The 13,325-nt window shown below is 47.0% G+C and overlaps 1 protein-coding gene across 1 annotated transcript in view; it reads right to left on the bottom strand.

Moving 5' to 3' along the window:
• Nucleotides 1-2,190: 2,190 nt before the first annotated feature.
• Nucleotides 2,191-13,325, bottom strand: part of LOC135395086 (uncharacterized) — a 38,906-nt gene continuing 27,771 nt past the window's right edge. The window contains exons 7-8 of the mRNA XM_064626298.1: nucleotides 4,208-4,324; nucleotides 2,191-2,484 (exon numbers count right to left, since the gene is read on the bottom strand). Of these exons, the coding sequence (XP_064482368.1) occupies nucleotides 2,320-2,484; nucleotides 4,208-4,324 (282 nt within the window). The 3' untranslated portion in view covers nucleotides 2,191-2,319. The remainder of the gene's footprint in view (nucleotides 2,485-4,207; nucleotides 4,325-13,325) is intronic.

The following is a 13,325-nucleotide window of genomic DNA, read 5'->3' as shown; positions in this document are numbered from 1 at the left end:
GGCCCAACTTGAACAAATCAGGAGAGCGAATGATAACACCACCTGGTCAGTGGCGATGTGCCAAATGTTCAGGAGTCGAGAAAAACCATCTGCTTGAATTTTAGGGCGCGCAGAGGCCTGGGGATTTTTTTTTCGCCCACACAACCACATTTTTATCCTATACAAGAAGTTCGTGAGCGTAAATGTGCCTGTGCACCGAAAAGTCCGTGCGCCGAAATGCACTACACCAAGATGTCCTGCACCGTTATGTCAAGCACCAGCACGGACAAAGTTGGTGAAATTGTCAATCCGGTAGTGCGAGACGGCCTCGCGGAGGGTTGGAAAAAGCAGAGACAAAGCTCGTCCATCGGTATCGAAGAAGTGAACATGTATGAGAAATGTAGAAACACATCGGCTTGTTACATTTAAGAGAAAAACGTTTTTGAGAGTGCATGTCTCTGCCTTCACGACGACTTTTGTCACGGTTTTCTTTGTCCTCAGTGACGTGCCAAAGACGACGAGATGCTACGCTGCCACCTCCTCTTTGTCCTCCTATTGATGACTTCGATCAAAAGTGAACTGTTTCCACCTTTTGTATACATTGACTTCGTGTGAATACACTTACTGATACTGCACTACATATTTGGAGATATTTGGGATTATATCCGTCGTGTAACGACAAAATTTATTCTAATTGTAACTTCAGAGACGAAGAACCAGAACGAATACTTTTTGGTAACTGAGGGCTGTGATCCGTGCCACTTTTTTTTCGCTCGTGATGACTGGTTCAGGAAAAATGCACTCTTAGTATGCAAATGATTTTGTTGTGAAGCGGTAAACTTGTAAACGTACTGCGTCGTCAGTATGGGAATCCCAGTGTCGCTCAACATTAAATGTCCAGCTTGCGGACAATTTTTGCAATTAGCAGTGACGTTTGCCTGGTCTGCCCATGCATGCTGTCACTGCATTTATTTGCCACCTAATGCGACCTCTCATTAGAGTGTAGAGGAGGATATACATTTATTACGGAAAGGTCAGCCTGACAGAGTGTGCAGCCACAGCTAAGGCAGTTCTTTCTTCTTTGGTGCTCGGTCAAAAGACTCCGTTTTTTGAAAGAGAGACACACGATAGGGCTTCGACAACGTTTGTTGAGTAAACGACATATTTGAAGGTAACAAATTACAGGTCGTTCCGAAACATGTGCGCGTCGTTCTGAGTGGGAGGTCGAATGCATAGGATTTATTACTGGCGAAGACGGAGACCGCATAGGAAGAGATTTGTATGTATAAGAGAGCACTTTTCTCCTTTTTGTCCTACACGCCCTTGCTATGAACAGCTCGCGGGCACCCTCGTGATTTCTCTTGCATAACCAGATACGCGACGACCGGATGGCGGACACGGCTAACAGGCTTTTTTAACTGGCTCTTCGGACAGAAAAACAGCTACGGGAGTGCTGAAGATGATACGGAGGTACTGCTGGCTGCTGGCAAGCACAGCGACATCTCACGGTCTACCAGCGCGGGAACTCCAGAGGCGGCGGGAGGCGGTGCGCGCAGACTTAGCTGTTCTTGGTTTTCATAAATGGTTAACGAGTGGAATGAACACATAACTGGAATTGGATTTCTCACTAAATTCCCCAAAGCTGAAAAGAAACCGAAGGTCGTGACGTTTTCATGTAAAATACTGCTGCTAGGAGACGATAGAGCGAGCCCCATTTATTTTTCCGCTTTCTTCCACTAGAATAGCAAATGGGTGCAAGAGGAAATGCGCATCGTGTTGCAGTGTGTGATTCGATGGATGTGCGCTCGATTGGGATTCCGGGTCGCCGGGATTCACATTTAGAAATACCGAAATCCTGTGTTCGTACAAAGAGTTCGGGACTTCGAACCATCACATTCTTCTGTATCCCATTCTTTTACGTTCGAGCACATATCAAATCTCAATTACTACTGGAAGACTATAAAGCCTCGTTAGCGATATAGAACTGGTAGGCCCTCTCTAGCCAGGAGGTGCAAAATGGAAGATGCATTGGATGTGGGAACTGAACTGTACTCAGAGTACAGCAGAAATTGATTCAGATAACTGAAAGACACTAATCCAGAAAGAAATGTCTATAAATGCGTGTGGAATGGTATTTCTCCATGACTCAAGCATAACAGCAGTGAATACATATACATATATATATATGGAAATCTTTGTGCTGTTGTTCAGCCAGCATGAAAACAATGATTTTCTCACACGAAGCAACAGGACAATTACAATGAACGCGCTACAGAAAAGCTCAAGCAATCTCAAATGCGGTGAGATTGCGACAAAGTACAACACATCTGCACATTCAATCTAACAATGTGTGAATGAGGTCTTCATGTAAGTCTTTATGTAGTGCGCGTCCGCGAAGCCCTGCGTGAAGTTGGTATCCCCGCACTTGTTTCCGGTGTCTATTTGATCGAAGTCGAACAAGACGTAGCCGCCTCGAAAGTTGTATATCTTCTGGGCGTTGCAGATCTGGAAGATAGAAAGGCAGAAGATAAAAGATGATTGGCGAAGGGAGAAGCGTGGCATAAGCGACGGTGGGATGGATGTCGCCAAGAACCAAGCAGTTTGGTGAGAGAGGGGAGGCAGCGGGGCAGGGGAGGAGGTGTAACAGCGGTGTGAGTCCTTGGACAATACAATAGACTCTTAAACTAAGAATGCAGGACGACTTTTCAGTATTGCCTCACTTAATTTCGCTGCTCCAAGTGGGAGGGTAAAATGCCTAGAGCAGACACATGTGGTGTAGGTGATCCCGTGTATACGTTGTTTCGCGATTTCATTTATTTTTCTACGGATGAAATAATATTTTGCTATATCACATTCGTTATATCGCAGCTTGGGGATGTCCGTCTACGAAGACGTCACGTGTGCCAGACATTAAAAGTAGCTTGAGTGGAGCAGTAAGTTACGAGTCTTAATAACTTTCGTGCGTAACTTACTGTTTGGAAGGTCGGCGTCGTAGTGTGAGTGTTTTCCTTGCCACAGAACTGCCATCAACGTGGTATATTGAGCATACTTGCAAAGATCAGTATTTAGTGGTCTAGATTTTTCAGTAACTTATACTATGATGTCTCAGCAATGAGCTTTTTTCTGTACATATGCTTTTGCTTGCATTATTGCATTGCTTCCACATTAGGAACCTCCCAGTGGGAAACTGCGGTGCAGTACCTCGGGTTTAGGAGTATGCATGAGGGGATGTGTTGTCCTCAGGGGTAGGTGGGTAAGCCGTTTGGATCCCCTATTAGGTATAATAGAATGCCCGTGCCGAGAGCCCGAGAGCGCAAATCAACCATAGGGAGAAAGCCGTAAGTATATTCTAACATTTCAGTGGACAGTTCGTTTCCATGTGTAGAGCGCCCGTTCAGTACGGAGCTTGTGTGCATACTGGGATAGGTTATCGCATAGTTATTACTAAGATCAGTTGCTCCACCAACGTAAAACCCTTTTCTTTCTTTCGTAATGGCGTTTTCCACTTAAGGCTGACCGAATTTATTCGATTGCTAATGCTAACCGTGGCACGAACCACTTTTAAGAACGTCTAGTACTCCTCCTTAAATACTTTTAACATAACTCCATACTCACCGTACTCAGTAGCCTAACTTTTACCGACAAATGGTTTTTGTGAGTATCTGATACAAGACTCCGAGGGACGCGTGTCGTATAGAAGCGTCGAAAGAAGCGTCGAAAAGGCGGCTCATTTTTACACTTGCTTACACGGAGTATGCATTTCATGCAAGCTAGCAAGCTGTGTTTACGGGGAAATTTAATAGTTATAATAATTCGGGTCCTGTCGCGAGACAACTGCGTATCCGCATATTGTGTGTGCGGTTGCAAAATATTAGGTAAGGACAGCTGTCCGCTCTCGACACGGTGATTACAAACATATATAGTTCATTATTCAAAGTAAACAAAATATCATCGACTTACAGAAATTGGTATTCGTATACAGAACACACGGCTTCCTTTTCGCTATTACAGCACACGTTTTAACTCACACAAAAACAGCCATGACTAGGCTACAGACAAACGTATCGCAGTTGCGCTAAGGGTCATGTCTCGCAGACGAACATCCCATGCGTCGAAAAATAGAGTGGCAGAAAGAGCGATTCCGTAGGAACTAGAATTTTTGTAAGCTAACCATATCAGAGTCTCCGACATATGCGGGCTGGATAGAGAGACCGAAAGGGCGACATACCTTCATCTTGTACGTCACGTTGGTGTCGAACATGTCTACGAAATCATTTCGCAGGGTTCGAGTCAGAATATAATTCGTCATGCTGTCCGTCTCCAGTAGCATCGGTCGGTGGCAAGTCTGAAACATGAAACGTGGTTCAGTGTGAAACTGCGAGAAACGACGGCACCAAACTGCAACAATTTTTCGAATTCGTTCTAATAATCAGATTCACAGATATGATGTAAGAAAGAAACATGTGTCGCGTCGTTTGGACCAAACCGGTCACTCATTCAAATATATTAGGGTGGACTTCTTACAATCTATTTTTCCCTTAATGATATTGTGATATTGTGTGATATTAAGTGATTCCTAACCCGTCAATTTCAGTCCCCCATCAACGAAGGCCCCTGATTTTTACAAACAGTTTGCAGACACAGGTGATAGAAGAAGTCCCCCGAACCTCTTCTCTACTTTCTGCCATCTCTTTTTATCGTTCGAGGTGTACTGGACGAGTAGGGATAATTCTCCCAGATGACAGCCAACGCCCCTGCATTGTTCAATAGAGGACAAGAGACAACGCTCCTTGAAGATTACCAACGGTGCTCCACGCGTACTGAACCTGCTCCCCTTGCTCCCTATATATGAGCCCCTAACAACTATTTTCAAATCTAGTCCTGTTGGAGGCAGCACAGATTGCAAAAACGTCGACCCCTAAATGAAACGAAATATATTTCTGGCGCTTTTCCATTTTTTCCTTGTAAATGTGATTAGTCCTTGTAGGGCTCTCAAAGTCTCTTCATTGGTTATAATGTGTTGCTTATTGCTGATGGCACAACAAGTCTGACACAGCGGTCCAGTACTGGTATGGTGGCGAAGAACAATTATAAACATAATCTTGGTACAGTCAAGCTGGTTCGTTTTTTTTTCCTGAAACACTTTAGTGCCTTCGCAAGTGGCTGTCATCGCTGGGTCGCTCTCGCTGGCGACGTGAGATTCCGACGTAACTCGCTCAAACGTATATATTCTGGAATATTCCCGAATCTGACTCACTGACAAACGCCACATGGTGTTGCCACACCTACAGATTTATCATGAGATCTACCTACTTTTTGAAAAATCTACAGATCTACAGAGATTTCTGAAAATGTCATGATTTTTTTGCTCCAACAAATGAGTCAGTCGACCCAGTGTTTCGCATCAGTGCACAAAATGAAACGGTGAAAAACGTCAGCAGAACGCGGGAATTAGTGTTTTACTGACTATTTTTTAGAATATTTTCCACAGTTAATTTGACGAAAACGAAGCAAAGAAACAGCCTCTCAACGATCACCAACTGGCCTCCTGCACACAAAACGCATGCTGTTGGGTCAAACTGCTTCGCCTTCGCCGTTGACAAGGATTTGACCCGTCGTCACGAAACTGGCGGGGTCTCGCCGAAGGAGAGGACGTCTACTGCGTCTGAATAGACCTCTACCTGTTTTTAAACAAATGACGTAATAATGTTCGACAACGCCACGAGTTTGGTAGAGTTGAACTACGTTCAAAGCTAGTGGCGAACAAGGTCGCGCCTGAAAGCCACGGTCTTGAGGGGATTACGATGGTCTCTGAAAGGGACGCGACCTTCGGTCCTACTTTCTTTCAGCGAACAATTGCTCATTCGTGGAACCCAACTTTCCCCTTCCGATCTGTTTTGGTTTCGGTCTGTCTATCAACGTCATGATGACTTTTGTCGGGTAGAGGTTTATTATTGGCAAGCCTCAACGCTAAATTGGTTTTCCTGAGTGTTTGTGTGCGCGTCACCAGTTTGCATCACAGACTTGACTCGCGTTGAAGTGAAGCAACAACATTTATAATTCACGTCACTCATGTACGCTTTCATTATGTCTGTGGAAATAATATCGACCTTTATTGTTTTTGTGGTCCATTGCAATCCTCGCTCACCATTGTGATGGTGGGACGAGCGAGAGAATTCCTACTACGCGATGCGTTATTCTTGCATTGGAGCGCCACGGCTCATGTGGATATATCACATGTCAAAGTATTAAATCTATGTGCAGTGACACTTTTTTGTGATTGTAGCAGATTTGAATACGCGACATCGCAAACCGAAAGTTCCAACGCATAATGCCAGTGCGCCGCAGCAAAAAATTCCGGCTGTGGTCTTCAGCAGTGGAACGAAATAAGCCCTTGCTCTTCCACTAATTTAGAGACGCAGGCATACATTACAGATTTGAAGGCAAATGTTCAAGAAACTGAGTTTTGCGTGGCTACAGATTTTAGCTCTATCTACAGATTTTTCAGGCTCGGACCTACAGATAAATTTGTTTTACGTGTGGCAACACTGGTCCATGGGCCGACTTCAGGGGAACTGTGCCGGCATACGCCTATTACACATCTGAGGGAAACCCAGGAAAAACCCCAGACGGCACAGCAGGCCCGCTGATTCGAACAGCGGACCTCCTAGTCTCCAAGCGCACGCGTTACCGCAGCGCCACCGGAGCTGGTAGTTAGCTCTAAGGTTAGCCAAGCAGCGCATCCAGGGAACAGCTGCTACCCGTGAGATGGTCGCAGGTTTCAAATATGCAAATTAATGCAAAGCCTACTTGCAAAGCACTTACTTTGTGCAAAGCACGAAGTACTTAAAAGCACTAATTTAACTTTTCCATCAAAATTAATGGTGACTTCGACTGTAATTCATCTAACGTCATTTATGTCATTCAGTGCGGCATGTGCCAAGCACAATACATAGGTCAGACTAAAACAATCTCAGATCAGGTTCAACAACCACCGACCTGACGTTACAAAGAAGCCAAACCTCCAGGTCTCTCGCCATTTCAAACAACCAGGTCATTCACTAAATAATGTGTCACTTTTTATTCACCAGTCAAATTTTAGCTCAAATCGGTGCAGGGAACGACGCGAATCTGATCTGATTTACAAATTCCAATCAACTATTAACGAAGATCTCTGAGCACCTTCAACGGTAAGAAATCTGGCCGCCTAGATGAGCTACACTTTCTACCTTTTCCTTCCTTTTCTATGGTTTTTTTTTTCTTATAGCAAAGTTCGAAGCAGCGCTCACCCTGCCCAGGAATTTTCCCCAAAGCGGACAGTGACCAAAGGCGAATGACATCAACACCCAAAATTCACCTTCTGGAATATTCTCGAATCTGACTCACTGACAAAACCCCTGTGGTGTGCTCGTGCCCATTATGACGTCACGTACCAAACCTATTTAAGTAACGTATAACCATCTACGCATCTTTTGCCTTGACGAGGACAGTGCCACTGTCGAAACGTCGACCCCTTGCCCATTTTACTTTTTAACGCCTCCCTATGTAATAAACTAGTTCGTAACTTCGTATTTTTCTCTTTTTGCAAGTCAAACGTCGCCATTCCAGTACTGGACAGCTGTTTCGGCCTTCTTGGGCCTCATCAGCAGTACGCAGGCAGGCAAAGTTTCAGCGGATGGCGCCAGAAGGTCACGTGGTACGTGATGCCTCCCGTCAGGGTATCCTAAGACACCTCTGAAAGGCCAGTGGAAAGCCAGTCCAGTGTATAGGGGAAAAATAGCTGCCAAAGCAGCCAAAGAGCTCCTGCTAATTTTTTCCCCTATACACTGGACTGGCTTTGCACTGGGCTTTCAGAGGTGTCTTACGACACCCTGCCACGTGCCACGTGACCTTCTGATGCCATCCGCTCAAACGTTGCCTGCCTGCGTACTGCTGATGAGGCCCAAGAAGGCCGAAACAGCTGTCCAGTACTGACATGGCGACGTTTGACTTACAAGCATATGCTATACGTGCAGCCAAAGAGCCCCTGCTATTTGTTCCTGCTATATATATGTATATATATATATATATCTGTAACTCAAACATCGCCATGCCAGTACTGGACAGCTGTTTCGGCCTTCTTGGGCTTCATCAGCAGTACGCAGGCAGGCAACGTTTGAGTGGATGGCGTCAGAAGGTCACGTAACACGTGATTCCTCCTGTCAGGGTGAGATAACTCACTCACTGAGAGCCCAGTGCAAAGCCAGTGTAGTATAATAGGAAAAAATAGCCGGAGCTCTTTGGCTGCACGTATAGCATATGTCTGTAACTCAAACATCGCCATGCCAGTACTGGACAGCTGTTTCGGCCTTCTTGGGCTTCATCAGCAGTACGCAGGCAGGCAACGTTTGAGTGGATGGCGTCAGAAGGTCACGTAACACGTGATTCCTCCTGTCAGGGTGAGATAACTCACTCACTGAGAGCCCAGTGCAAAGCCAGTGTAGTATAATAGGAAAAAATAGCCGGAGCTCTTTGGCTGCACGTATAGCATATGTCTGTAACTCAAACATCGCCATGCCAGTACTGGACAGCTGTTTCGGCCTTCTTGGGCTTCATCAGCAGTACGCAGGCAGGCAACGTTTGAGTGGATGGCGTCAGAAGGTCACGTAACACGTGATTCCTCCTGTCAGGGTGAGATAACTCACTCACTGAGAGCCCAGTGCAAAGCCAGTGTAGTATAATAGGAAAAAATAGCCGGAGCTCTTTGGCTGCACGTATAGCATATGTCTGTAACTCAAACATCGCCATGCCAGTACTGGACAGCTGTTTCGGCCTTCTTGGGCTTCATCAGCAGTACGCAGGCAGGCAACGTTTGAGTGGATGGCGTCAGAAGGTCACGTAACACGTGATTCCTCCTGTCAGGGTGAGATAACTCACTCACTGAGAGCCCAGTGCAAAGCCAGTGTAGTATAATAGGAAAAAATAGCCGGAGCTCTTTGGCTGCACGTATAGCATATGTCTGTAACTCAAACATCGCCATGCCAGTACTGGACAGCTGTTTCGGCCTTCTTGGGCTTCATCAGCAGTACGCAGGCAGGCAACGTTTGAGTGGATGGCGTCAGAAGGTCACGTAACACGTGATTCCTCCTGTCAGGGTGAGATAACTCACTCACTGAGAGCCCAGTGCAAAGCCAGTGTAGTATAATAGGAAAAAATAGCCGGAGCTCTTTGGCTGCACGTATAGCATATGTCTGTAACTCAAACATCGCCATGCCAGTACTGGACAGCTGTTTCGGCCTTCTTGGGCTTCATCAGCAGTACGCAGGCAGGCAACGTTTGAGTGGATGGCGTCAGAAGGTCACGTAACACGTGATTCCTCCTGTCAGGGTGAGATAACTCACTCACTGAGAGCCCAGTGCAAAGCCAGTGTAGTATAATAGGAAAAAATAGCCGGAGCTCTTTGGCTGCACGTATAGCATATGTCTGTAACTCAAACATCGCCATGCCAGTACTGGACAGCTGTTTCGGCCTTCTTGGGCTTCATCAGCAGTACGCAGGCAGGCAACGTTTGAGTGGATGGCGTCAGAAGGTCACGTAACACGTGATTCCTCCTGTCAGGGTGAGATAACTCACTCACTGAGAGCCCAGTGCAAAGCCAGTGTAGTATAATAGGAAAAAATAGCCGGAGCTCTTTGGCTGCACGTATAGCATATGTCTGTAACTCAAACATCGCCATGCCAGTACTGGACAGCTGTTTCGGCCTTCTTGGGCTTCATCAGCAGTACGCAGGCAGGCAACGTTTGAGTGGATGGCGTCAGAAGGTCACGTAACACGTGATTCCTCCTGTCAGGGTGAGATAACTCACTCACTGAGAGCCCAGTGCAAAGCCAGTGTAGTATAATAGGAAAAAATAGCCGGAGCTCTTTGGCTGCACGTATAGCATATGTCTGTAACTCAAACATCGCCATGCCAGTACTGGACAGCTGTTTCGGCCTTCTTGGGCTTCATCAGCAGTACGCAGGCAGGCAACGTTTGAGTGGATGGCGTCAGAAGGTCACGTAACACGTGATTCCTCCTGTCAGGGTGAGATAACTCACTCACTGAGAGCCCAGTGCAAAGCCAGTGTAGTATAATAGGAAAAAATAGCCGGAGCTCTTTGGCTGCACGTATAGCATATGTCTGTAACTCAAACATCGCCATGCCAGTACTGGACAGCTGTTTCGGCCTTCTTGGGCTTCATCAGCAGTACGCAGGCAGGCAACGTTTGAGTGGATGGCGTCAGAAGGTCACGTAACACGTGATTCCTCCTGTCAGGGTGAGATAACTCACTCACTGAGAGCCCAGTGCAAAGCCAGTGTAGTATAATAGGAAAAAATAGCCGGAGCTCTTTGGCTGCACGTATAGCATATGTCTGTAACTCAAACATCGCCATGCCAGTACTGGACAGCTGTTTCGGCCTTCTTGGGCTTCATCAGCAGTACGCAGGCAGGCAACGTTTGAGTGGATGGCGTCAGAAGGTCACGTAACACGTGATTCCTCCTGTCAGGGTGAGATAACTCACTCACTGAGAGCCCAGTGCAAAGCCAGTGTAGTATAATAGGAAAAAATAGCCGGAGCTCTTTGGCTGCACGTATAGCATATGTCTGTAACTCAAACATCGCCATGCCAGTACTGGACAGCTGTTTCGGCCTTCTTGGGCTTCATCAGCAGTACGCAGGCAGGCAACGTTTGAGTGGATGGCGTCAGAAGGTCACGTAACACGTGATTCCTCCTGTCAGGGTGAGATAACTCACTCACTGAGAGCCCAGTGCAAAGCCAGTGTAGTATAATAGGAAAAAATAGCCGGAGCTCTTTGGCTGCACGTATAGCATATGTCTGTAACTCAAACATCGCCATGCCAGTACTGGACAGCTGTTTCGGCCTTCTTGGGCTTCATCAGCAGTACGCAGGCAGGCAACGTTTGAGTGGATGGCGTCAGAAGGTCACGTAACACGTGATTCCTCCTGTCAGGGTGAGATAACTCACTCACTGAGAGCCCAGTGCAAAGCCAGTGTAGTATAATAGGAAAAAATACTGCTGATGAAGCCCAAGAAGGCCGAAACAGCTGTCCAGTACTGGCATGGCGATGTTTGAGTTACAGACATATGCTATACGTGCAGCCAAAGAGCTCCGGCTATTTTTTCCTATTATACTACACTGGCTTTGCACTGGGCTCTCAGTGAGTGAGTTATCTCACCCTGACAGGAGGAATCACGTGTTACGTGACCTTCTGACGCCATCCACTCAAACGTTGCCTGCCTGCGTACTGCTGATGAAGCCCAAGAAGGCCGAAACAGCTGTCCAGTACTGGCATGGCGATGTTTGAGTTACAGACATATGCTATACGTGCAGCCAAAGAGCTCCGGCTATTTTTTCCTATTATACTACACTGGCTTTGCACTGGGCTCTCAGTGAGTGAGTTATCTCACCCTGACAGGAGGAATCACGTGTTACGTGACCTTCTGACGCCATCCACTCAAACGTTGCCTGCCTGCGTACTGCTGATGAAGCCCAAGAAGGCCGAAACAGCTGTCCAGTACTGGCATGGCGATGTTTGAGTTACAGACATATGCTATACGTGCAGCCAAAGAGCTCCGGCTATTTTTTCCTATTATACTACACTGGCTTTGCACTGGGCTCTCAGTGAGTGAGTTATCTCACCCTGACAGGAGGAATCACGTGTTACGTGACCTTCTGACGCCATCCACTCAAACGTTGCCTGCCTGCGTACTGCTGATGAAGCCCAAGAAGGCCGAAACAGCTGTCCAGTACTGGCATGGCGATGTTTGAGTTACAGACATATGCTATACGTGCAGCCAAAGAGCTCCGGCTATTTTTTCCTATTATACTACACTGGCTTTGCACTGGGCTCTCAGTGAGTGAGTTATCTCACCCTGACAGGAGGAATCACGTGTTACGTGACCTTCTGACGCCATCCACTCAAACGTTGCCTGCCTGCGTACTGCTGATGAAGCCCAAGAAGGCCGAAACAGCTGTCCAGTACTGGCATGGCGATGTTTGAGTTACAGACATATGCTATACGTGCAGCCAAAGAGCTCCGGCTATTTTTTCCTATTATACTACACTGGCTTTGCACTGGGCTCTCAGTGAGTGAGTTATCTCACCCTGACAGGAGGAATCACGTGTTACGTGACCTTCTGACGCCATCCACTCAAACGTTGCCTGCCTGCGTACTGCTGATGAAGCCCAAGAAGGCCGAAACAGCTGTCCAGTACTGGCATGGCGATGTTTGAGTTACAGACATATGCTATACGTGCAGCCAAAGAGCTCCGGCTATTTTTTCCTATTATACTACACTGGCTTTGCACTGGGCTCTCAGTGAGTGAGTTATCTCACCCTGACAGGAGGAATCACGTGTTACGTGACCTTCTGACGCCATCCACTCAAACGTTGCCTGCCTGCGTACTGCTGATGAAGCCCAAGAAGGCCGAAACAGCTGTCCAGTACTGGCATGGCGATGTTTGAGTTACAGACATATGCTATACGTGCAGCCAAAGAGCTCCGGCTATTTTTTCCTATTATACTACACTGGCTTTGCACTGGGCTCTCAGTGAGTGAGTTATCTCACCCTGACAGGAGGAATCACGTGTTACGTGACCTTCTGACGCCATCCACTCAAACGTTGCCTGCCTGCGTACTGCTGATGAAGCCCAAGAAGGCCGAAACAGCTGTCCAGTACTGGCATGGCGATGTTTGAGTTACAGACATATGCTATACGTGCAGCCAAAGAGCTCCGGCTATTTTTTCCTATTATACTACACTGGCTTTGCACTGGGCTCTCAGTGAGTGAGTTATCTCACCCTGACAGGAGGAATCACGTGTTACGTGACCTTCTGACGCCATCCACTCAAACGTTGCCTGCCTGCGTACTGCTGATGAAGCCCAAGAAGGCCGAAACAGCTGTCCAGTACTGGCATGGCGATGTTTGAGTTACAGACATATGCTATACGTGCAGCCAAAGAGCTCCGGCTATTTTTTCCTATTATACTACACTGGCTTTGCACTGGGCTCTCAGTGAGTGAGTTATCTCACCCTGACAGGAGGAATCACGTGTTACGTGACCTTCTGACGCCATCCACTCAAACGTTGCCTGCCTGCGTACTGCTGATGAAGCCCAAGAAGGCCGAAACAGCTGTCCAGTACTGGCATGGCGATGTTTGAGTTACAGACATATGCTATACGTGCAGCCAAAGAGCTCCGGCTATTTTTTCCTATTATACTACACTGGCTTTGCACTGGGCTCTCAGTGAGTGAGTTATCTCACCCTGACAGGAGGAATCACGTGTTACGTGACCTTCTGACGCCAT

This window comes from Ornithodoros turicata, chromosome 1 (genome assembly GCF_037126465.1).
Source record: "Ornithodoros turicata isolate Travis chromosome 1, ASM3712646v1, whole genome shotgun sequence".
NCBI lineage: Eukaryota > Metazoa > Arthropoda > Arachnida > Ixodida > Argasidae > Ornithodoros > Ornithodoros turicata.
Note: the sequence above shows the minus strand (reverse complement) of the source record. Positions and strands in the feature narration are given on the sequence as shown.